This window comes from Lissotriton helveticus, chromosome 9 (genome assembly GCF_964261635.1).
Source record: "Lissotriton helveticus chromosome 9, aLisHel1.1, whole genome shotgun sequence".
In the NCBI taxonomy this organism is placed as follows: domain Eukaryota; kingdom Metazoa; phylum Chordata; class Amphibia; order Caudata; family Salamandridae; genus Lissotriton; species Lissotriton helveticus.
Window position 1 is genome coordinate 252,903,755 of NC_136070.1, and position 26,189 is coordinate 252,929,943.

The 26,189-nt window shown below is 45.3% G+C and overlaps 1 protein-coding gene across 2 annotated transcripts in view; it reads left to right on the plus strand.

Annotated features, from left to right (window-relative positions):
- LTBP2 (latent transforming growth factor beta binding protein 2) overlaps window positions 1–26,189 on the plus strand; it is a 1,439,407-nt gene that overhangs the window by 134,660 nt on the left and 1,278,558 nt on the right. For both annotated transcript variants that reach the window (XM_078659886.1, XM_078659885.1), the window contains exon 2: window positions 25,948–26,018. In XM_078659886.1, the coding sequence (XP_078516012.1) occupies window positions 25,948–26,018 (71 nt within the window). The remainder of the gene's footprint in view (window positions 1–25,947; window positions 26,019–26,189) is intronic.

Consider the following 26,189-nt stretch of genomic DNA (forward strand, 5'->3'; position numbering starts at 1 on the left):
AGGCCTATACTATTGAAGGTATTATTCCAATGCGCAGAGCCTATTGGGATAATAGGAACTACACTACAGAGGAGGGAGCGAAACTGCTCGGGGGCAGCATTCAGGAGAGGGAGGTGAAGGTCGCCATCAAGGGTATGGCGCGGAACAAGACACCGGGCTCAGACGGGCTCCCAACGGAGTTTTACCTCACGTATATTGACCTTTTGGCGCCCAAACTGGCGCGGGTCTACAATGAGGCAAAGAGGCTGGGCAGCCTACCGAAGACCGCCGGCGAGGCACTCATAGTCCCCCTCCTGAAACCGGGCAAGCAACCGTGGGACAGGACAGCATATCGCCCGTTGTCAATGCTAAACCTGGACTATAAGATCCTGAGCAAGATCTTGGCGACGCGCCTGCTCCCCCACATGGCCTCGCTAATCCACGCAGACCAGTCTGGCTTCATCCCGGCCCGTAACACGGCGCTCAACGTGCGACGACTCCTGCACGTGTTGGAGGCTGACACCTATGATGGAGATGAGGCTGCGGTGTTTGTTGTCGACATGGAAAAGGCCTTTGACAGCCTGGAATGGCCTTACCTCTTCCATGTGATGCGCACGATGGGGCTGGCCGATGATTTCGTGGATTGGACGGCGCTACTGTACCGAAATGCTACGGCCAGGGTCAGAACTGGAAAAATCATTTCCGAGATGTGTGCGGTGAGCAGGGGCACTCGCCAGGGTTGCCCTCTCTCCCCCCTGTTATTCGCCATAGCGATCGAGGCACTCGCGGCGAGAGCCCGCCTGGGGCGGTCATATCAGGGTCTAGATGTCTATGGGCAAGTACAGCACATAGCTTTGTATGCAGACGACCTCCTAATGTTTCTGGCGGACTCGGCTGACTCTCTGCGAGGCGCTAAGGCCCTCCTGCAATCACTAATTAGAGTGTCGGGTCTCCGGGTAAACTGGGCGAAATCATACCTGTTCCCAGTCCGACCGCGTAGGCTGGGCCCACAAACCTCGGAGGGGGTGACGTGGGAAGAGAGGAGCCTGCGCTACCTAGGGACCTCGATATTTCACGACACAGAGGATATTCTTGAGGGGAACGTCGGTTCGGCAATCAGGCACGCCAAGGAGAACTTCGAGTTTTGGGGCACGCTCCCGTTGTCACTCATGGGGAGGGTGGCACTCCTTAAAATGGTGACCCTGCCACGGTTGCTTTATTTCTTTAGGACCCTCCCAATCTGGATCCCGGCGAGCTTCTTCAGGCGATTAAGGTCGTTAGTGATCGACTTTCTATGGGGGACGGGCAGGCGCAGGGTGGCGCACAGCACACTCCTCCGCCCCAGGGAGGAGGGTGGGCTGGCGGTGCCAGACTACGAGCTAAACTACCTGGCGGCCCAGTTGCAGTGGTTGACGCAGTGGGTCGCACGAGCCAGGAGAGAAGGCGATGGCTCCGGAGAGCCGGCGGGTCCGATTCAAGTGTTATCCCGGATCGTTCTGGGGCTCCCGTTGGGTGATTTCCATCTTACTCAACGGTCCGGAAGTGCTGGAACAGATACCGCCGAAGGGGCAGTATTGGGGTGCCGTACGCCCCTGAGATACCGCTCCGACTATGCGGAGCACTGCCGCACGGGGGCTCGTGGCACGGACTGGGAGGCTGGGAACGGCAGGGAACGGCAGGGCCTCCTGTCCATGGGAGACCTCTATGAAGACGGGGCGATGCTACCCTTTGACCTACTGAGGGACCGCTTTGAGCTGTCGAGGGGAGATTTCCTCCTTCACGCGGCGCTAACATCGGCAATCCGCAAACACTGGAAAACGGGTATGACAGAGCCAACGCTGTCGCTGGGTTGCCAATACGTAGTGATGATGGCGGGGACGGTCAAGGCAGTCACGTGCCTGTACAGACGCATGATCTCCGAGACTGTGGCTCCTCTGCAAGCCCTGAAGACGAAATGGGAGGCGGATCTGGCGACGGAGATCCCTGACGAAGCGTGGTCTGGCATTGTGGCGCGGGCCCGAAACGGAACGCGCAACGCTAGGTTCCAGCTGATGCACTTCTTTGTCCTCCACAGGGCCTACCTGACACCTGACAAATTACATAAATACTTCCCAACCCACCCCGCGACCTGTCCGCGATGCCCGGCGACCTTGGCAGACTTCCAGCACATGTTCTGGTCCTGCCCAGAGTTGGGTTCCTTTTGGCAGGAGGTAGTGGACACTTTGAGGGAGGTCACGGAGAGGGACTTGCATTTATCCATGGCACACTGCATCCTGCACTGGTATCCACACACATCGAAGAACAAGATCACTAGCAAGTTCTTGGACCTGGGTCTGCTCCTGGCGAAGCGAGCCATAACATTACAATGGAAGGCGAATAGGGGCCCTGGGGTGGAGAAATGGAAGGCTGAACTACTCAAATGGGCCCGCTGTGAGGGAGAACTCCGTATGCGGGCTGCACTTAGAGTAGACAATGACGCGGCACTGGAGAGGGCCAGGGCATGGGAAGGACTGATCTTAGACCTCTCACTTGTGGGCCTGGAGGAGGAGGACACCCCGACACATAGCCCTGGCCCGGCGGGCCGCTTACCCGGTAGGGCGGCGACATAGGTTCCCTACCTTATACCCCTACTTCCTGAGTGAGGACAACGAGTTGTTTGTTGAATGCTCCTGATGACCCACATTGGGGCTGCTTTGGTGGAGGAGACTATGATCTCGCACTGGTGACGAACTGGCACGCCTGGGGGGGTGGGGGTTAGAGGAGGGAGGGGGAAGGGGGGATAGTTCTGGGGGGGAGAAGGGGGGGAGGGAGGCAAGCTGGGTGTTGAGGGTGGGGAGTTCTTGTTTAGACGGAAAGAAGAGACCTTCCTGACTTTGATGGACACAGTGTTAAAGTGAGAGAGCGAGAGGACTGAAAAGCAGCACGGTCTTTCCCCGGAAAGCCGATTTCGACTGTTACTTATTATTACACCCTACACACGTATATCTCTGCAAGCACGCTGCTCGACCTCCGGGGTGTGAGCTGAAGAGCTGTGTGACACATATATCGAAGATTTACAAGGGGATTATTCACCGGGAGAACTAACATGCAACATGTGAATGTACAAATAACTATGCTGCAATAAAAATAGACTTACAAAAAAAAATCAGTAGAGATAAAACGAAATTCATCTGGGGTTTGCTGAGAAAGCTGCCACAATCCTCTCAGGTCTCTGTACCTCTCCCTGGCACACAGGTGCATCTCCAAGAGCTCGTCAGCTCAGTGGCTCAAGGGAGCCTTTTTAAACAGAAGGGGGATGGGAGCACACTGCTTCACCTCCCAGCACAGTTCGCCCCTTTGCATCCTAGTAAATGCAGTAAATCATAATCACAGGATGTGCATTGTGCCAACTGGCACGGGCAATATTTACAAGGGTTTATGTACACCTGACAGGGCCACATGGACCACTGTCAGGCTCATCACAAACTGAACTTGGTAAAGGTGAACTAAAACATACACGTAAAAATAGGTCATAGAATGTACAGTCAGTAAACACTGATAATCACTGCACTTGCAACAGACTGTGCCATGAAATCCATCATACACAGTATCCCATCAGTCTAACTACATCAGACCCTCACCACCTAAGTAAAACCTTACACTAGGGGCGTAAATCACACAGGGAAGTACAATCTCCCTAACATACCTAAACAGGTAAAACAACCTCCTATGTATACATCATATCTAGAGGTATAAAGACGCAGGGTGCGCCAAACATACTACACACAGTACATTTCCTAACACCCAAAAAGTAGTACATAAATCACATTAAGGTCCAGGTTGCGCCACTGCGCCAAAACCTAAGCGTAGCAGCTGCCCACTACTTGCTGGAAATGTGTCCAAACGAAAATAAAGAGTGTGTAAGTGCAGTGGAGCGATAGGCAATCTCACTCCTACTAGTGACAAAAAGTGATTAAAATCAACAGGCACACCTCTCTCGCAACTTTATTCTTAATTCCTGGGTGTGATCTGTCGAATTAAAAAGGATGGTAGCTATCCTTGCATACCAGTATCTGCTGCCTGGATAGCTACCATCCTTTTCAATTCGACAGATCACACCCAGGAATTAAGAATAAAGTTTTCGTTTGGACACATTTCTTTCTTTTCTGGGACAACAAAAAGACTGCCTATGATGAGAAAAGGGGCCAAATCTGGTGAGTACCTGCCAGTTACCCCGAAGGTGGTGCGCCTGTGAGGGGTCATTTTGTCCTTCACACATTTTTTCACCTTCTGATGTACTGTTGACTTGGTGCACAGACATTGGTATTGTTTCTTTTTCACTGTCAATTGTACATTGAAAAAGGTTGTTCTTATTTTGAATTTTTAAAACAAGGGTCGATATATTTAAAATACCCTAAAAACTATTAATGAGAGGGGTATTGTAGCGGAAGAAATTGATGGAAGACATTCTTTTTGCAATAACGAAATAAATATATTGGTCGCCCAAGAGACAGGGTTTTGGGGTATTGTTGACTGTTGAGTGGTGTTCAACCCTGTCTCTCCTTTTCCCTCTGGGCTCCTTTTGAAATAGACACTCCAGCAAGGAGACAGCCCCCATGGCGGTCCCTCCTGGGCCCCACCAGCAGCAAGCCCCCTCCTGTTAGGATCCAGCAAGAACTCCAGGCATTCAGGGGCTGGGCAGGGCCCAGGGAGGCAAGCCTTCCCCTGGGCCCCAGCAGCAGCATGCCCTGGTAGATTCAAGTCAGGAAACAAGAACATTTTACATGAGGTCACAGCCTCTTTTTATACACACATTTCCTTTGTCTCCAAAGGTGCAGGCAAGGGGCAAACCAGACGCAACTGGTTCTTGAGCACTTTGTTTTGCTCAGCCCCTCTCCCTATTCACAGGATGGGTCAGGGACATCAGACACACCACAGGGGGTGGAGCCAGCATTGTAGAGGGAAGAACTCAACATGCAGATCTCTACATTCACCACCGGGGCAGACCCATCCTGTCTCCTGGAGCCAGGCACACCAGCCAGCTCCAGCCAATCACAAGCCAGACAGTTAAATCACATTCACTGCACAGACAGGCCAACTTCTAGAAGTGGCACTTCCACACTAGACACAATAAATCCGCGCACATCATCGCGCAGCATTTAATCACACGAGTCCGCACATACCAAACTCAACCCTGCACTCCCCACACATCAGGAACTGTCATGGACACACATATCCCCCATGCATTCCTATGGGAGGGCAGGCCATTCTCACACATGCACTCAGAGAGCGCACGCACTTTACACTGGCCCACAGTGCTAAAGTATGCAAAGACCAGAAATCACTATACTTATCTCAGAGTTCAATGTAAAATGGTTCAGGGGTGAACCTGCCAGAAGGGCCAAGTCCAACACTACCATTTACGTTCCGCCTCATCCCTCTTAGGAAGAGGAGGGACTGAATCAACAGGACCCACAAAGACCGTTGCTGTTCTGCCTTGACAGCACAGAACCGTTCTGGGTGGACGATCAACTCTTCAAGGGAGCATGTTGAAGCCAAGAAAGGGAAGGCTGTGCAGAAACAAGCCATCTACCGTTGGATTGTGCTGTGCATGAAAATCTGCTACGCATTCAGCAAAAAGCAACCCCCAGAGGGTTTGTGTGCTCATTCCATGAGAGAAAAGCCTGCGACCACTGCGTTAGCACCCAGAGACTGGATCATAAACATCTGCCAAGCAGCAAGGTGGGCCTCTCTGCACACGTTCACTAAGCACTCTTGTCTGGACAGTTCCGTCGGTCGGGACGGGTGCTTTGTCCGTTTCGGTCTGCAGTACTTTTTCATGTGAAATTGCTTTTCAGACCCACCTCCAGTGAGTGAGGAATTGCTTGGGTATCTATTCTAAATTTGGGAATCTGCAGCTAGACGCCTCTATCAGATGGACAAGTTACTTACCTTCAGTACTGCCTTATCCGGTAGAGACTCTATCTAGCCACATATTCCTTACCGACCCCCACCCCCATCCTTCCTGCTCTGCGAACAGAATTCGAGGGACCGGGCTGTTCCCCTGTCAGGGTCCTAGTTTTACACATCAGTGGTCAGCGTTCTTCCTTGTTCCGCGCTCCTGTCATGGAAAGTCGCAAAAAGAAACTGATGTCAGTGCGCTGGGTGGTAGCTATATAGGCACCGCGCATGTCACTTCCGGTGCGGTTGACAACAACAACACCACTTGGAGCCAAAAGATGCCATCGATCAGCATGCAGGGGTACTGCTCACGAAATATTTTCAGATCTAATCTGATGTCTGGGGATAATTCTAAAGTAAGGAATTTGCGGCTAGATAGAGTCTCTACCAGATAAGACATTACCGAAGGTAAGCCACTGCGGAACAAGAATGTGCAAAAAACTTGGTATCTCTCAAGGGAGGTGGCACTGCCCATGAACCTGAGGTCTATGTATCGCTGGGTAAAAGTACTTGACTTACATCTTTCTTCACTGTCTTAAACAAACTACCTATATTCTAACTAACCAAGACTAGAGTGACTCATTCTTTTATTTACCCACGCTAATGTTTTGTTGTAATTTATAATTTAGACCTGAAACAGGGTAGTTTCAGAGTACATCACTCAGGATGAATGATAATGTGGGCTAGGCAATCTGTCAGGTTGCATCCACCTTGTGTGCTAGATTCATTGAGAAGGATACTCTTTTCCATCTCTCACCAAATCTACCAGTGACTGCACATAAAGGAATAACAGGGTCAGTGATAGATACAGGGAAAGGGGAATGGTACATGAGAGAAATCAGAGGCACAGGGCGCCACGACTCCTGCCTCACCGCCTGGCTGGTCAACAAAGCTCATGAAATGTAGTGCATCCCTACTAGGCAAAGGATAGCTTAAGTGGCTAAGCGTAACTGCTATTGTGAATGGATATGCCTGTGCACTTCGCTGTGCTTCGATATGGGATGGGTAATTCCCAAAAACTAAAACATATAAAAAATAAAATATCTTCAATGTGCACTAGTAGTTCTCCCTAGTAACTTGTAAACTACCTCAAGCTTCATCGCAACACACACTCTTGTGCAAAATGAGCTATATTTTCGACTTCACTTCTGTTGAATTGTAAAATAACCAATACTGCTAATATCCTCTTCTTCCACAACCTAAATAATTGCATATGTTCACTAACAATCTAGTACTTTATACGTGACATTTGCAAATGCATATGGAATAATCCACTTTAAGAATCCTCCCTGTTTATTCACAGTGTAACTTAGTAGGATATAACCTTAGTCGTAACAGTTCAGATAAATGTTTAAGAGAATAGTATAAAGTTTTTTTTCCTCAACAACATACCTACCTTCAGGGTATTTCCCTGTAATCCAATTGTCCATTTAAAATATTTGTTTAAGAAGAAATAGGTCTGTGCGAGGAAATTCAGAATCCATGTATCCAGGTTTTGGCTTCTCCAACGTTGTATCACGATTGCGTATCAAAGGATGCTGGTAACAATAAGGAGAGTTATACTGTATAATCCAAGATCGCTGCTGTCTTTATGAGACTTGTAAGTGTTTATGACCTGCAGGGAATGAAAGTTTGTTGCCAGCACATTGCAGCACAGTGTGAACTCCGTGCTTGCAGCTTCAGCCCACCACTCGATGTTGAGAGCCAGCCTTTCCTTCTCTGAAGAAACCTAATGCTAGCGGTTTTGTAGTGCAGCCTTTACGTGCATAGGCCACACTAAGTGGTAAGCACTGAGCAGCCCTTCCACACCCGCTTCCTAACAGAAACCAATTTTCCATTTAGGTACCCTTGGGACATATCGGTAGCATGGCTGGAGCAGCAAAGCTTTATTTTAGAGTAACGTGTGTTGGGCACATGTGTTACAATTAACAACAAGGAAGGTCTATTCTCTCACTATAAAGGCAGCAAAAAGGGAGTGGAAGGAGAAGTTTTGGGAAGATCTTTTGATTGCAAGCAAGGGAAAGGACGCAAGGGGCTTCTGGAGTTTGATTAGGAATAAGAATAGGCCGGACGCTTCGCTGGTTACATGCAACATCCCTGCCCAGCTCTGGTACACTCACTTCGAGGCCCTGTATTCTCACCCTGAAGGGGTTATTAGCGAGTCCTTTTTCTTAGAGGACGTTTCAACAGATAGTGATATGGATGATTACACTGAGAGGGAGGTGGAGGCTGTAATCAAGTCCCTGGTCCCATTAAAGGCGGCGGGGCCGGATGGGATACCCGGTGACTTGCTTCGTGCCAATCCCAAGGAATGGGGACAATTGGTTGCTGCGCTATTAAATGCAATCATGTAGGGTGCACTAGTACCTGATTCCTGGAAGGGGGCGGAGGTTGTGCCGATATTCAAAAAGGGGTGTCGGGACAACCCCGCTAACTACAGGCCCATCAGCCTAATTGACTCTTCCCAAAAGGTGGTAGTAAAGGTGATTTTAGGGAGGGTCCTTCAGTGGGCAGATGAGCACAAAATACTGTCGGACTTCCAGGCGGGTTTCCGCTCAGGTACGGGGACGATAGAACAAGCATTCAGGCTGATGCTCCTTTACTGGAAGGTGGTGGTGCTGGGCAAGGGCAGTCTTTATCTGGCCTTTATTGACCTGAAGACTGCCTTTGACCTAGTACCGAGGGAGGAGCTATGGAGGGTTTTGCAGGGGCTGGGATTGCCCGCCTACATACTGTCACTTCTGATTAAACTCCATTCAGATAACTATGCACAGGTGCGGTGGGGCAAGAACGGGGAGAAAACCAACAGAATCCCAGTGCGTAGGGGTGTCCGCCAGGGTTGTGTGCTGGCTCCCACACTATTCTCATTGTATGTGAATGGTGTGGTCGAGCACCTGCTTAAGGAACCTGCAGATGCCCCATCCCTGGCGGGCACCAGGATCCCCACCCTGCTCTTTGCTGACGATACCCTGCTCATTGCAAAAACACCTCAGGGTCTCCAAAAGCTCCTCACCCGCTTCCAGGAGTTCTGCTCCCTTAGGGGCCTGATTATTAACGTAGATAAAACCAAATTCCTGACTATGAATCCCCCCCAAAAATTAGGGCCCCCCCCCCGGTTTTAAACGCCGTTCCCCTGGAGAGGGTCGGAGAGTTTGAATATTTAGGGATTCGCCTCAGTAACTCCATGAGCTGGACACCACATATCCAAAAGATGTTGCTCAACCATAAAAGGGTGACTGGTGCCCTACTCAGGGAACATCGTTCATCCCCCAAACATTGTATCTCCCCAGCTATTGATATTTATAAAGCTCGAGGGGTTGCTGCGGCTTTGTATGGGGCGGAGTTGTGGGGCTCCACAAACCTGGAGGCATTAGCCAAGGCAGAAAGTAAATTCTTGAAAGAACTCTTGGCACTCCCATCGAGCACACCGACCGTCCCAGTGCTTCTCGATTTGGGCTCCAAATCAATCGCGGACCAGGCGCAATTACGGCCTCTGCTCCTGTGGGCCCGCCTGTGGAGGGTCCCAGAGCTAGCCTCCTATGCAGCAGGTCTGTCCGAGGTAATTGCTATGGAGGGATGGCAACGAATTAAATGGCTAAGGGACATCAAGAGCCTATTGGTGGAGCTGGGTTTGGAAGATTTTTGGGTTACTCGCTCTGCTCCTCCGAAAGCCCCCTTGAAGAAGCTATATTGGGATTGGATAGCCACCAAACTCATTCGCAATCCATGCCACTGCAATTCGACCGCAGCATTCCTGAAAATCAAAGACGTGGTTGCTTACGAGCCTTATCTGGACCTTATCACCACTCCCCTGGATAGGACTCTCTACTTCAAACTCAGAGTGGGCACCTTGCCATTGGCCAACTTGGTGTCCAGGTGGAGATCTTCATCTTCCCAGTCCTCACCTTTTTGTGCCATGTGCTCGACACGGGTGGAGACGGTGGCGCATTTTTTCTTCGAATGTCCTGACTATTGTGCCCCAAGGAGGCGTTGGCTAACACCTTTGTGCAGGCTCTTAGGCACACGACAGCATCTGGTGGCCCTTCGCATTTTACTGCCTGACACATCCCCCCCCATTGTCTGCGGTGTTTCAAAGTTTTTAAAATGGGCTTGGGTGATCCGAGCTAAAAGGCTTTCCATTTCAATTTAATTCTCTTTTTAACTATTTATTGTATTTTACCTGATTATTTTAGTAATCACAAATGTATGTCACCATAAGCCTTGAAAATGTATTTTTGTATGTATCGCTTTTAAGATATTTACGTATCGAAATAAAGCTTTTACAACAACAACAACAACAAACAACCGTACAAAGATTTTTAAAGACCATCTTTAATTAAATAAGAGAAGTACAAGTTCTCAACTTTGTCTCAGTAGTCATTTATCCTGAAAACTGTCTCGAAAATAAAGGATATTACTTGCACATTTTTCAGGTGTTGTCAGATCAGTTGCCAAAGTCATTCAGATGCATTAGACTGGCTTGACTGTGGAGGGACTTGAGAATTTTGTTGGAGTTGGCAAGTCGAACTCTCTTCTGTGTCTGTTGAGCTATGTCAACTGTCAGATTAAGGCATTTTGAGTACCCATTGACCTTTCAGTTCTCTTGGGTAATGGAGCGTTTGGTACCAGAATATAATTTGGCATGTCACTAGCTTTGTACTCAATATTCAGACATAACGGCCAAAGTAGATACTTTACCTTTTTATATGCTCTGCTAAAAAGTAGTCTACCAACCCTCAGGTTGTGTTCAGTGGCACTTCACATCCCCAACATGCCATGTGCTTCATTATGGCATGTGTAGTATGTAATGTGTTCATGGATAGATATACGTTTGTTATGTAGGTGGAGTTCTCCATTGACTGCAGTACTAACTGGAGGGTCCCATCCATATTTCCTTTATGTATTATGAAATCCCTCGTGTAGTTTCCAATTGCGAAACCCTGTAACATGTCTAGGAGAGCTCTTTGGCGATCCATTCGTCAAGGATCTTGGCAATTCATATCCTGATAGTACTTTATTCTGCTGGAGAACAAAGGACTGTCAGAAACCATTTTGTTTGCTTTTGACGGTCTTCTTCTGACCAGCTTAGAAATGCATTATCCCTGTTTGAGATGTTTCCACTGCATCCACGTTGTTACATATCTTTGTGGCAACTTGTGGCCTTCTCTTTGTTCTACACTGACTCCGAATATCTGAGAAAGCATGCTCACAAATTCTACTCTGTCTGTACAGATATACACAATCTTCTGACTACTTGGCACCCTTTCCTGTCAAACGGTGTGGGAAATGACTCAAAAGTTAAAACCTGAGTTGGTTGTTTGAAGTTATGACTTTTTTTTAACATTGCACATTTTGTGGTTGGCTGATTTAGCTACTATCTTTTGTTGAATACTGGATCCAGTTAGGTATATTTGTGTAAACTGTGGAGTAGCTCTGCAACTCCCTTTGGGACTGACATCTGTACAGGACTTTGTGTTGCTATGGGCCAGATGTAGGTAATTCTATTTTACCGATTCATAAATACCGAATTTTACCGATTCGGTATTTATGAATCGGTAAAATAGAAGGGGGGAGATTTAGGTAAATTCGGTAATTGAATTACTGAATCTGTAAAAATCGGTATTTACTGAATCGGTAAATACCGATTCGGTAATGCCCATTGATTCCTATGAGCCTTGAAGCCCATAGGAATCAAGGGGCAATACCGAATCGGTATTTACCGATTCGGTGAATACCGATTTTTGCAAGGGTGCAGGGGGTGTCACTTTGACACCCTCTAGCACCCCGAATACAGGCATGTGTGCCATGTGGCACACAGACATGCCCTAAGGGCATGTCTGTCTGTCACATGGCATAGGTGTGCATGCACACACGTGCATGCACACCTGGATTCGGTATTTTACCACCCAATTGAATTGGGTGGTAAAACACCGAATCTGTAAGGCCTTTGGGACTCAGAAGAGTCCCACCTACATTTGGATTTACCGAATCGGTAAAATTACCGATTCGGTATTTTACAGAATCTGTCAATTTACCGATTCGGTAAATTTACCGATTCTGTAAAATAAATGCACCTACATGCCAATTCTTAAATACCGGTCGGTAACGGCCAAAATCGGCCGTAACCGACCGGTATTTTGGCTCCTACATCTGGCCCTATATTCCTTGAGGCTAAGACAAAGCTAGGATCTGAAGAAGCCTTGCTGTGAAGTGCGGAGCTGTACTGCCCTGCAATAAGTGAGAAGCATCCTATGCCTCAAAACAAGAGGGAGGCTCAGCTAACTGAGTTTGCAAGGGAAACAACTTAGGTGGAATTGAAAGATCTTCAGCCACAATGTCTTTTCAGCCCACTTGTACGGCTCTATGAAGGTTCTGTGACCTTCTCCATCACCAGTGGGAAATGCTGAAGAACTGTGCTAGGTATTGAGTCTCCACAGTTACTTGGCCTTTTAGTAATTTGTCGTCAACCTTCACTCAGGCAGAATAGGACATGAGGGGTTTTCCCTGCCCCCACAGATCCTTGTGTTGTGTTCACAAGACCCCTCTCAATAGTTTTGAAAGTAGAAGCATTTGATCCATCTCTGTATGACCTAGTTGCTATTTAAAGGTTTGGTACTACCTTAACCCTGAATCTGAGTTTACCTAGTAGCTGTTGAAAACCAGCGTGTGCCCACACATAGGTGGGTGCTCCCGCTACCACAGAATTACAGCCACAACCACATATTTGGATGAGGTGAACCCCTAAAGCATAGTTTCCAGGTTTCCCCAATAATTTACCATTTTTATTAACTCTCGTACATGTGACTTCATATTTACATACTTCATTGCTTCTATTTCATCCTCATTCATGTAGATGCTGTAATTTCTGCTTAATCTCTTTTTATACAAATCCACACCAAGTTCATTTAGCAATTCTTTAAGCTTGTAATATGTTTCACAAACACAACTTGCTCCATCCCTACACATGTATCTCAATTCTTCTTCTTTATATGATGTTATTCCATCTACATTAATAGTACCATTAGCCACTTTTTCAAATTGAAATGTAAGTTTATAAATATCAAAGTGTTCTGTTACTAGTTCTCTCGGTACTAATGCTCTAGCAAGCACACAAGAGACCCTCATTTGGACTGCGCTGTATAGCTCCTCCCTTCTGGTCTTGCCGACTTAAATCATCGCTATACACAGGTTGTCTCATATTCAGTAAGTCATCTAAAAACTCATCCTATTCATCACAATCTATGGAATGGTTTCTATTTAATGCTTTCTTAATTTTCTCTTTCTTATTCGTTGTGTCATCTTTGTCATTATTTTTGTTCTTTTTTATCTGTTTCTTTAACAATCGCAGGAAACACTCCCACCCCCTCTGTTCCATTCCTTGTATTGTGTCCTTATTCATATCCATTCTTTAATTCCTGTGTAATCTCTTTTCATACAAATTCACACCAAGTTCATTCTTCAAGCTTGACATATGCTTCACACACAAACATTGCTGCTTCCCTACACATGTATCTCAGTTCTTCTTCATTCTCTAAATTAATGTTTTTAAATTAAATGTAAGTCTATAAACTTCAAGATTTTCTGTCACTAGCTCATGTAGTGGCTGATAAATGTGCACCACATAAGAGTGAACATGATATGATTACACTTGGCAAACGATATGTAAACGAAGTTGCAAAATACCGTGCTTTAAAGAAATGGAGAGTGTGACTATCAAAAACAAAATGTAAATTGTTTCATATCAACATCTGCACATTCGTAATGTTGCTACAGCACAGCACCATGCAGTTTCAAACAATTTATGAAATACTGAAGGGCACATTTGCAATTTTTGGTGCACAGGCAGATAAACAAGAAAACAAGTCAACTTTAAACATGTACATTGCAGGACAGATGACAATGTATTGAAGGTTGACTACTTCGGTCACCGTAAAACTGCTTTGTTATATTTAATATAGAGAAAACATTTCATTTGCATCTCATTCTTCTTAATTGAACACACAGCCCCTCCCGCTGATGATTTGCCATCAGCTTTGTAGGTTTAGGAATTGCAGTTTAGTATTGGTGGTGGGGGTTTAGACCTATTGGGATTTTTGCCCGAAATTTAGCAGCCAAAACTTAGGTTATGTGGGTTGTACAACCTTGAAGCCAATACAGCTGAGAAACTAAATGTGGACTGAATAATATGCAGCATTCTGGTCAAGAACAGACATCTTATGCAGCATTCTGGCCAAGGGCAGACATCATAGGACACAACTTAATGTGCTGCATTCTGTCTGGCACCAAGGCTCTTTCAAAACTTACCAGTACATGTATAATGCTATTCCATGTACTCATTATCACAGTCTGCTTGATTAGCAACCAGGCCCTGAAGATATTTACGCAATTGAAAGGAAAGCACAGAAGTGATAAAAAAGATCAGCACATGGGATAAAAGATACAAGGGGTATCATCATTCATGATGTGTACAGAGATGTGTGGCTCAAGCAGCAAACCAAAAGGCTGGGAGTTATGTTTGCCAAACAATGAGACAGGGCTCAGATACCCTTCTGCTGCCTGTTATATGAATTCAAAATCTCGACGTGTTCATATCGTTTGACTTTTAAAAAAAATTACTTTATAACTTTATAACTTTACTTTACGTTACTTTATAACTTTATAACATCTTCTATCATCTTCCCATCTGTCTGGAACAATCTACCCACTGAATTGCGCAAAGAATCCAACTTGCTGCGGTTTCGAAAGAAACTAAAAACAGTGCTTTTTCAGCAAGCATGGGGTGTGCTGTAAATTTTGATTATCAGCTGTAGAATTTGGGGGCACTATTTTATCTGGAAAAGCGCTTAGAGACCCCTGGGTGATTATGCGCTATATAAATTAAATAAATAAATAAATATAGCCTTTAGAAGGACACTATTATCTCACAACTATATTTTGCAAAGCAGCGCAGTACTATATTTACAAAATTGTAAAAGTAGCTTTCATACATAGTTTGATGGCTCAGTAGACTAATGCACCCACTCCTGGTATCTGCGTTTGTCCTCGTGGTCACAAGTTTGAAAACTGTGGGTCTACTCAGCCTTTCATTCCTCCGAGGTTGATAAAATGAGTACCATTTAGTTGGGCAACAACATACATCTTTTGTTTCATCGCCATCAGACCAAGGGTAGACGTGCATTTTACAAATACACATGCTGTGTTCCACAGCACAAATGTGGGCCAATCAGTTCAAAATCACTATGTGGCTCTGTGATTGGTCCAAAGGACACTTATTATAAGCAGAGATGGAAAAAGACTTTCCATTTGTAAGATACTCCATACAATTCAAGGATGTATGTTGGAGGAAGGTGAATGATGAGTGAGCCAACGCATGCACGTGTTGTGGAATGGCGGCTTTTATGTAATCTGAGTATAGCTCGTGAGAGTGGAGAATGTGAGGAGTCAACCATTTTTTTAACCAAATATTGATTTTAAATGGAAAAGGGAAGCCACCAATATCACTGCAAAGAAAAGAAAATCTGAATAATACTGCATAGTTATAGCATACATATTGATTGTGTCGTCCCTCATGCAACATCTCACTTTCCTGGCTCATCCGTCATGTAAACATGTGACCGGAGGCCAATTCTCTGATCATAGCTCATCCCTTTAGTGACTTTGAGTATTTGATCCACCAATTCCATATCTTGCCATGCTTATATGAGCATCCCTACGCCTTAAAAAACCCTCTTTCCATAAAGCACACCTGTCCTTCCCTATGGCACATTCTCTCCAGGTTGGTGCTGACACATAACCCGGATGTATGACGTTACATTGCATACTTTTACAACGCCTACCTTTACATCGCAAGTTTTACAACGCATACCATTACAACGCATAATGCTTTTGGGTGCTGGATAGTGAATTGTTTAATTTACTATTCCAACTCCAGTCCCCGTGGATAGTAGGGAAGGTGTTGGATAGTACATTAAACCTATTCCCTATCCTAGAGCGCCCCCCAGCGCTATGCGTTGTAATGGTTTGCGTTGTAAAAGTTGCATTGTAATGGTAGTTCGTTGTAAAAGTTTCGTTGTAAAGGCTGTATACCCATAACCCCAGTGGCTTGCTATCTCTCTTTTGGCCGGCATGCAGCCTGTCCCCACCAGCATATGGATTCTGTGTGGGCCCTCCTCAAGGAGGCAAAGAAGAGCTATTGCAGGTTACGTGTCTGTCTCCATTTATCATTATCCAATACTCCCATGTTTACTTACCATTGTTGCCTCAGGGCCACCAGTGGATCGGGTATGTTCGCTACCAGTAAGCATGCTATGCCCCCACATTCCATAGGTCTTTGTTGGACTAGGTCCTCTCTGCACAGTTTCCCACAAACTGTTGCCTACTTACCTTCAGTTTTTGTTAAAATCAGTTTTTGTTGGCCTAAGGACTCTGTGTGCTTTACCTCTGCTATCCAGTGCTAAAGTGCTTGTGCTCACTCCCCTAAACATGGTTTGGTTGGCATACACCTGATTGAAATATTTAATTTACTTCTAATTCCCTTGTACAGTGGTATACCATATACCCAGGGCCTGTAAAGTAAATGCTACTAGTGGGCCTACATCACTTATTGTGCCACCCCTTTAAGTAGCACTTTAAGACATGACCCAGGCCTGCTATTGCAGCCTGAAGGCAGTTTTAAACTGCCAAGTCGACTTAGCATTTAAACCCCCTTGCCAAGCCTTACACTCCCCTTTTATTACATATAAGTCACCCTAAGCTAGTACCCAGGTAGCCCATAGGGCAGGGTGATGTGTAATTAAAAGGTTGGGCATGTACATTTAAGTTTTGCATTCACTACTGTACAGCCTTCCCATCCCATAGGATAGCATTGGGGATTCCTTATCAAATTTATTAAACTGTAATTCCTGATTGGGAGCTGGAATCTATGTCATGTATAGTGTCTATGAAATTCTAATGGTAAACTCTCTTTAATGGTAAAGTTGTTTGTTTCTTTGCAATTTTAAAAATGTTACATTTAGAAAGTTCCCATTTTACTGTACTTAGACATTTGTGCCTGCAGCTTGTCTTGGGTCACAAACCTGGGTGTAGCTGACAGTTAGACTTTGTGAATTCCTCCCTGACAGTCACACAATAGACGGATTCAGTGTGCCTCAATGGGCCATCAGCTGGCAGGATGGGGGGAGAAACAAAGCACTGCTCTACTTACAACTGAATAGCCTGGGCTCTGCCTTCACGTAAAGGGATTAACAGCCCTGTTTTGTCACTTCAGCCAGCTTGTAGCCAGGACAGTGGGAGTCAGGGAACTCCATGCACTTCAAAGAAATTTTGCAGAAGCTTCTCCCACCTTCCAGAAGAAGGGCACTGGGGTATAAAAACAGGACCTTCTGGCTCACTCTTCAGTTCACTACTGAACCTGTGGAAGGACCCTCCGAGGACTACCTGCTGCTGTGACCTGATGTGCACTCTGCCAGGCTGCTGCTGTTCCTGGAAGGACTGATTTTCTGGCTGTAACCTGCTTCAAACCCTCAAAGGCCAGCCCTCTGCCACGTCCCATTGGAGATTTTCCATTTACGTTTCGGCGACTAAGTCTGAACATAAAAATCTTCACCACGGTTTCAACCCTAGCCATTCGACGATGACGCTTCGCGTTCCGATACCCCCTATAACCGTTCCCCGCTAATCCTTACCTTCTTAGAACATTGTCTTCAAGAACTTTTCTAAGTTGAAAGGTAAGCACTGACTGGGCTCTATCCACTTCTTGTATCAGAATGCGCTCAATCATAACCAGCCTTAACTTTCGACTTTGACCATGTCTGCGGTTGGCGCTTTGATCTTTTAGGCGCTAGTTTTCACTAAAAGCATAAAAAATTAAATTCATAACTCCGGTTCTACTGATTGGATTTTTGTCGTTGTGGTGTCAAATAATCTATTAGAATGTACTCCTTTTTTCTAAATTGGTTTGGGATTTTTCTTTTATTGTGTATTCACTTTAGTACTGTTTGTGTACTGCACAAATACTTTACACATTGCCTCTAAGTTAAGCTTAACTACTTATTTTGCCAAGCAACCCAGGGTTAAGCACAGGATAATTTAGTGACTTTTTGTGGTTCACCCTGCAAAGGATTGTGGCTGTTGCTAGACCAGGGTGCATAGCCCAGTTAACCAACAAGTCAATTTCTCACACTCTGAACATTAGCTTAGCCTCTAAAAGGGTATCTTCTGGGAGTGGCACTGCGAACAACCTTAGTGAGCCCAATAAGCTCCTAAGCAGTAGAAACATCACGAATTGTGACTTGTGTAGGTCACATTCAGTGCTAAGCTATATGTAAGATTTCATGTGCCCTTCTGTCCATATGTTCCCCAACTGTGAAATGCCTATGCTATCCCAACCCCTGAAATTGTGTGCCATTTGTGAACTAGCCAACCAGTGGCCTTCTTATAATGGTGTTGCCTGTGTGGGTTTACGGAACCACTCAATGTGCTGCAGCACCATCTGCCAGACCTGTAGTGTGATTTACGTACCTCAGGAAGGTAGGGGAAATCTTAGAGTAGTAAAGGAGATGTGTTGCACCACGTTCCACAGATAAGGAGCATTTAAGTCTGCACTTTGGATCACCATTGTCACCAAATAGCAAGTCATTACTGATCATTAAATGAGCTGCCCAGTAATAATAGTAACTGTAATAATAATAATAATAATAGTGTTGCCCCAAAGCCACCGTCATATGTGCCTATCATACACTTTGTAAGTGAGATCCTCAGATGCCTCCCAGCCCAGATGAAGGACATATATGAGGTCCTAATTTTCTGAAAAGCTCCGGCCGAGACCTCTGTTGGCAAATGTTATAGCGTTTGTGACAGTTCCATCATTTTATAAAAGGATGCCATGCCCAGGATGGTCTGTTTTGCCCAATATAGAGGCCATGTTTTAGACCCCAAGATTGCTTGGCTATATAGGTATGAAAATCCCTAAATATATAAAAAAAAAAAGTTTAAGTAAGCAGCTGAGATAATCTTCCCCTCTTCCTTATATCCCCTCTGATTGGGGCAAGAATTGATTTGGTCCAATTAACCACGAAGCCTGATGGTGACCCAAATCAAATAAGTTCAGGATTTGCATTATTCTGTCCCTAGTATGCAGAGGGGGGAGACAACCATTACAACGCAGCTGTTACAACGCAGCTGTTACAACGCAGCTGCCTTTACATCGAATGCCATTACAGCGCATGCCTTTACAACGCATACCATTACAACGCATGCCATTACAACACATTATAAGGTAAGTAATGTGGATTTTTTAGTTTTAGTGTGGGTATGGGTTTTGGGGTACATGAGGATAGTATTTTACCCCTACACTATCCAACACTTACCCTACTGTTGCACTCACTGGAGTGGGAATAGTAATTTTTACCCCTACACTATCCGACACTTATCCTACTGTTGCACTCACTGGAGTGGGAATAGTAATTTTCACCCTTACACTAGCCAACACTTACACCACTGTTGCCCTAAAAGCATTATGCTTTGTAAAGGTATGTGTTGTAATGGTATGCGTTGTAATGGTAGTTCCTAACAATGTTTTGTACTAGTACGTGTTGTAAAATCATGCGTTGTAATGGTACTTGCAATGTAAAAACCGCATTGTAAAGACATGCGTTGTATTTGTTTGCATTGTAACATCATATATATTCGTAGAGGGTCTTGTAAATATGCTAGGCATCATTTGCACATAGTGGAATATGATATTCCCTCATTCAAAACCCCTTATCAGCAGATCGCTGCATACCCACTTAGCAAGGAACTCAATCACAAGTGTGTAAAGTAAGGGGAAGGAGGGGGAGCCCTGGGGTGTTACCCGTCTGATTGGGTAGGAGCCAGAGAGTACTCCATTAACCCTCACTCGCACCCAGAGGGATGCTTAAAGGATCTTGACCCATGCAATACCTTTATGGCCAAAGTTCATGATGCATAGTAGAAAAATAGACAAATTAAGCAGGCTCAAAGTGCTGTTATGCCAACAAGAGGTGGCTCTCACTTCTCACAGAGGTGGCAAGGACATCTAGCGAGATACAATCCCTTCTGAGCGCTAACCTCCTACTTCACTTTGGGGAGCTTATACATCAAATATTTAATGCGTCTGACTCTAAAGGCCTTGCACATTTTGTTAAACGTGTGGGATCCGGCCTTGTGACTTCCTTTCAGACGAGCTTTTATTCATTCTATTTTATCCGGCATCTTCGGAGTTTCCCCTTATTACTGGCGTTAGGTGGTGGAATCCTGCTTCTTCTGTTCCTGCTGCGGAATGGCTGTTCATCTTGTGGTAATGCTCAGACCAGGCCAATTGCAACTGTACAGTGATCGAATGCAATAGGTTTTTGGATGCTTGCCATGAGCAACACTTGACGTGAGTTATGGATTAACTTTTCGCTTTGCCTACTTTACTTGTGTGCAACCAGTGTTCTACTGTCGATGGTGCCCCTTCTATTGGGCTATGGAGATATGCCTCTCCAATACGTAATGTCCAGTCCCGGATTTTATAAAGTTGATGGGCCCCTTGAAGGCCCATGTCCAGGCTTGTTATGGGGATGGCCGTATGGCGCGTGCGTTAGCACTTGGAGTGTTGGCTGAATGGGATATCTGTGCAGCTGCATATAACCTGCTGCATCAGAGTTTCTTCGAATATCACGCAGGTTGTACAGTTATGGTGTTGGAAGCATCGGATTACGAGGAGCACGTTTGTTCCTTCGACCTACTTGATTGGATGGCATCCCTTTTTTCTAATAACGATAGGGATGATCTTTTGGAGGGAATTGCATTCTTAAGTTCACGTACTTTGATGGATTCCCCACCTCCTTCATGATAACTTTATTATCCCGGAGACAACACACTTTCAATAGTCGAAATAAGAACATTGAAATTGTATTTTTTTATTTCGATTATTTTCCAATTTGGTTTAAACGCTTCTGAGCTCTGCTTGCCTTTTGAACTCTGTTTCTGTCCTTTGTCTATGTCATATGACTTTGCCAATGGGAAGGTGTTATATGGCCCTTAGGGACATTGTCGACATTGCTAAGTTAGCATGACCTTTGCTGCCATGATGCTGCTTTTGCGTACGTTACTACGTGACTTTATTTTTGCAAGACTCTGTTTGTGCCTTTCACATGAGAACGGTCTGCTTTTCGCGTTCTCTGCTAAGTTCCTGGAGTTTAGTCTGAACACGATGTGCAAGTTCGATAAACAATGCCCCTTGTTATTCTGTTCTGGTCAGTCTCTAGCACCTAGACATAATAACATGCTAAACACAGCTGCAATGCTGGAAGCTCGTGCTTTGATATTACGAGGTTGCAAGTTGTTTTAACAAACATTTGGAGAAAGCCTTCCCATGAAGAGGAGCTATGCTGTTCCTATGATGTAAACCTTACATCCAGGCTTTAAGGTATGGGGTCTGCTGTCAAAGCCCAGAGATCTTTCTTTGTATAAATAAACTTCTTCCAGTCAAGGGGAGGGTGGTTAGGCCTTATAGTCCTTATTTCACTGTCTTTATATAATGACTTCCGCATTTGTACTCTATGGAAGTGTAACAATGCTAATTGTTTAGAGTTTATGCATTTTGCTGCTGGTAGTGACTCGTATACTGTATTGTAGAGCACAATAGTTACAATAAACATTTTGAACTATTATAGTGATTCTGCCAATTCTTATTGTGAACATGTACAAGTGAGCGAGCGAAAGGGTATGGCTTGATACTGCGATTCCTGAGAGAGTCGGGAGTCTTGTGTTCTGGATTGTCTAATCATTTGTAGCTTTGTGATTTTTGGAGAACGAATGAGACACTATCGGTAGTCGTTTTGGGGATTTGGGGTTCTAAGGTGATGGGTTGGTACACCCCTATACACTGAGGTCCTGTTTTCCTGTTTCCTGTGTAGGTGCAGAATCCCTGCAACAAGCTGTATGAGAAAGTCCCACCTAACTGAATTGAATGCTTTCTCTAAATCGAGTAAAAGAAAGTCCAGTGAGCCCGCCAGTTCCTGGGATTTGTCTAATGCAATTTATAAACATCTAATGCAGTGTCTGGTACTTCTACCTGGCATAAAGTTGTTCTGGTCCCTATGAATAAGCGTACAAATATGTGGAAGTAATTGGTTCGCTAGCAAATTGGCTAGTATTTTGGTCTCACAATTCAAGAGGGATATGGGCCTCTAAGAGCTACATATGTGTGGGGGCTGCCAGGCTTAGGAAGTACAATTATTGTAGCCTCATCAAGGTTGTGAGAAAAGTGTCTTTTCATAAACACCTCGTCGAAGAGGGCCAAGAGTTGCAGAGCCACAACTGAAGCAAATTGTTTAACCTGTTGACCGTGGAGCGAATTCCGCCACTGTGCAGGTGATTTAAATAGTGGGCAGGGTTCGGACGGCCCCCGGCTGTCCTCCGCACACGCCTTCCATCACGTGGGACGGCCAGGGGCAGTCCGCAGCACCGAACGGGTTAAAGAATTCCACCGGGAACCCAATTTAGACCCCCGGGTCCTCCCCGAATGGAGGTTTGCAATGGCTTAATTTCACCATCTGTAGTTGGTTGTTCAATGGTCGCTTTATTACTCTGGTGCAATCATTCTAGTACTCTGGCAGAGAGAAGTAGGTGTGCATGCTGTATGTCTGTGGCTGGACCTGTACATGTATAACTGGTTGTAACATAGTGCAAGGGTATCTGCAATGTCTTGCACTGAAGACACTAAAGATCCAGACTGATTCCATACAGTAGGGATGGCTGCTAGGAGGGATGACTGTTGGGGAGGGGGAGCTTGTTCGCGACCAGCCAGTGTAGCAATTTGCCAGACTTGTCGAACTTTTTGTATATTCGCCCTTGGGATGCCAATCAGAGAACTTTTGACCCAGGTCATGTATCTTATGTTCTAACTGGGTTAGCTCAGACTCTATCTCCTTCACCTTGACCTCTCTATATTGTCTCCTTGCTTTGATGTATTTAATGGCTCTACCCCTTGTAGTCCCCCAAAGGTACATAGGGATTAAACAAAATGCTCATACAGCTAAAGAAATTCTCCGGAAACCTCTCTAAAGGTGCCAGCAAAATCACTGTCTACCAGCCACCAGGTGTTTAGTCACCACATCCCCTGTGATCTCTTGCGCCACTTGTAAAAACGGAGCAAATTTGGGGAATGATTTAAAGGAACGTGTAGAGAGTGGCGTTTGGCAAATTGTAAGACCACACTTATTTTAATACTTTGTTAAGAGTGTTGACATTCCAAGAAAGGGTCTTAGGCTAGTCTCACACATCATCAGGCATGAGCATGTTGCATGGCGACTCGGGATTGTAGGTGTGTGTGCCAGGCCAGGAGTGTGTATACTGGTGGACTCCCGTTCTGTACCTTGTAGCCCCTTCAAAATACTCCCCCCCCCCACACACCGCCAAGAAACATATGTCATCCCAAAATATAAACTACCATATTCCTCATCCTGAAAAAAGTTATACATTCACACATAGAGTTAACTTTGATCCTGAACTAAACCCACCCAGAGGTTGTTCTGTTCTTCCTGTGTAGCTATGAAGCACCTGAGGGTCCTATGTCCTGCATAGTGGGCTATGGTGTTAGCAGTCTGGGTTCAATGGTCTCTTCATAGCAAGCCTGTACTGAAAGGTGTGTTTTTGGAGCCGAGGTCCATAGATCTTTGGAGGAATGTCTGCGTCCAGTCCATCTATTTCTACGGTCCAGCATCTGACAGGTCAACTGCCCTGGTGGCATCCCCTCTCGAGTCTGTAACTGATGAGATCTTACTTCCTGTGGAGGACGATTCCTCCACTATTTCCAGGCACTTCAAAGGGTTTTGAAGAAAAGTAGTGAAATAACGAGAAAAAAAAATGATAATAACTTGTGTTATTATAATTTTATTTTGTCCTATTTCCGGCAGGTTTGCTTGACAGGGGCTTTTGGGCCGTCCAAACATTCATGCGCACTTTGCATGTTCTCCATGCAGGCTGCATTACAGGGTTGGAGTAACAAACCATGGTGCTCAGAACAATCACAATGCTGCTAAGGCAGCGATGTGCTTGGCTGACTAGGAGCAGGGGTGAGCTTCTTGCCCAGGCCGAGCGAGGGACTATGGAGGAGAGACGTGGCGAAGAAGCAGCAAGAACTTATGTTTTTTCTTTTTCTTTTATTTTTTAATACCCACTTCCCCCGCGCCCTCCCCCCACCCGCCCCCAGCCCCCTACCTCCGATCTGTTCTGGCTGCTGCTGCTGGTTTAACCACAGCACCCAGCCCCCCACCAACAGAGGCTGAGAGGTACTTCACAAACTAATGTGATCTCCCTAGGAAGCTTACCCAGACCAAACCCTGAGGCCGCTTGAGTTGTGTTCCACATACTGCTATTAAACAGTGATCTCTCACTCCCAGTCCGAGGTGAGCTTCTGAAAGTTAAACCAGAACAGCATTTAACGGGAAAGCTGAGCTGCAGGGATTTTATTTATAAACTGGTTTTTATTCCATGTGGCTCTTATAGCGCTCTTCGTTCGCACTCCATCAGCCAACGTTCTCTTGCACATCTTCACCACGGAAAAAAACCACTGTGACAAGAAAAATAAAAAGCCCTTTAGTGTTGTGGAGAGTGACAGAGGTATTCTCCTGGACCCCACTAAAGGCGACAAGTGTCAAAAGAAAAGACTCCCTAGGGTGGACAGTCAGTGGGATTGTCTGCAACGGCTCAAACAAGAGGAATTGCTTCTCCTAGATACACTGTCTCTTAGTTTTATACTGTACGTGTTGATGAATGTAAATATTGTATATTTTTATGTAAAATTACAGTATTGATTGAGTATATTTTTATGTAAAATTACAGTATTGATTGATTTATATGGAAAGTAACATGTATAAGGGGACCTAAAAAGGTTTAAATCAGACAAAGTGACTTGGTTTGTGACAGCCACTAAATTGACTCTGTTGCCATGTGTTGGCACAGATGAGTACGAGTTCTTAATATTGAAACTTAGCTGCTCTGTTATTAATTTTTGTCCTCTATAAAGCGATCCTGCTTTTCCATATGGTTAGTTCCTACGCAGTCCCTAATACAGAGGTGCTGCTGCTCCATTTCATTAGTTCTTGGCCCTACCTAATACAGTCGCTGTTACCCTGTGCGATTGGTTCATTTGCCTCATCAAGAGAACCTTGTGCTATGTGTTTTTGGTTCCTGTCCCTAATTAAGAGGCCCTGCTACCCTATGTAATTGGTTGATATACCTCATGAAGAGGTTCTACAAACCTGCATGATTGGATCCTGTCACTAATAAAGACGCCTTGATACTAAGGGAGGGCAGAATGTTTTGTTCCGCCCGTGAAATTGGCAGAATTCTGCGCTACTCTTTGACACGGAGTTCTGGCCAAATTCTGCCAGTTGCCAGGTGGAGGAATTTTTCTCCTGTGAGGCTCTAGAAAATGCAAGCTGGCGAGCGAAATTTGGTGTCCCCTGGCGTGATTTTCTAATGTGGGCGGTTGCAAGCGGTGCGGTCAGAGGGCTGCTATTCAGGTAGATGTGCTGCCGCTCGAGTAGACTTTCTATTTGAGAGGCAGTAAAATCAACCCGAATGACTGCGTGCTCTTGCGCAACGCATGGTAGCGGTAGTTCTGAATCTCAGTGCTGCTCGCGCTACCTGTCCTAAATTGCAGTGCAAGCATCATATTTTTTGCCCGTTGGGGGACCTCCATGGAATCTTGCAGAGTTTTTATGTAACCCTGCAGAATTCCGGCGAGTGAAACTGTGCGAGTTCTGCCCACCCCTATCTGCTACCATGTGGGATTGGTTCTAGTTCTGAATAAAGAGGACCCACTGAGAGGTGTGATTAGTTTCTACCCCTGCCTCTAGTTATCCGGTCTAACTCATGTAAATGATACTAAGTTTCCCTGTGAGTATGGTTCCTATTATCCCACAGTGAAGAGGCATTACTTCTTTGGTAATCATCAGCAAATGTTCTTCATGCTGCACTTAAGAGATAGTTAATATGCTGTTTGTTCTTTTCCAGGCCCAATGTATGTGGCGGACAGTGCTGCTCTGGCTGGACTACTGCCTTGGGAACTGGACGATGCATTAAACGTGAGTACATTGCTTGCTGAAACAATATTGACAAAACCATTAGCTCTGATTTTTTGTCATGGAAGTGTTTGGTAATAGTCGGGTGACTTTGTGTATGCTGCTCCCAGCTGTTTTAGAAAGACAATCCCATAATGAAGCAACATTTGTACCTTGAAAGAAGATAGTTGGGAA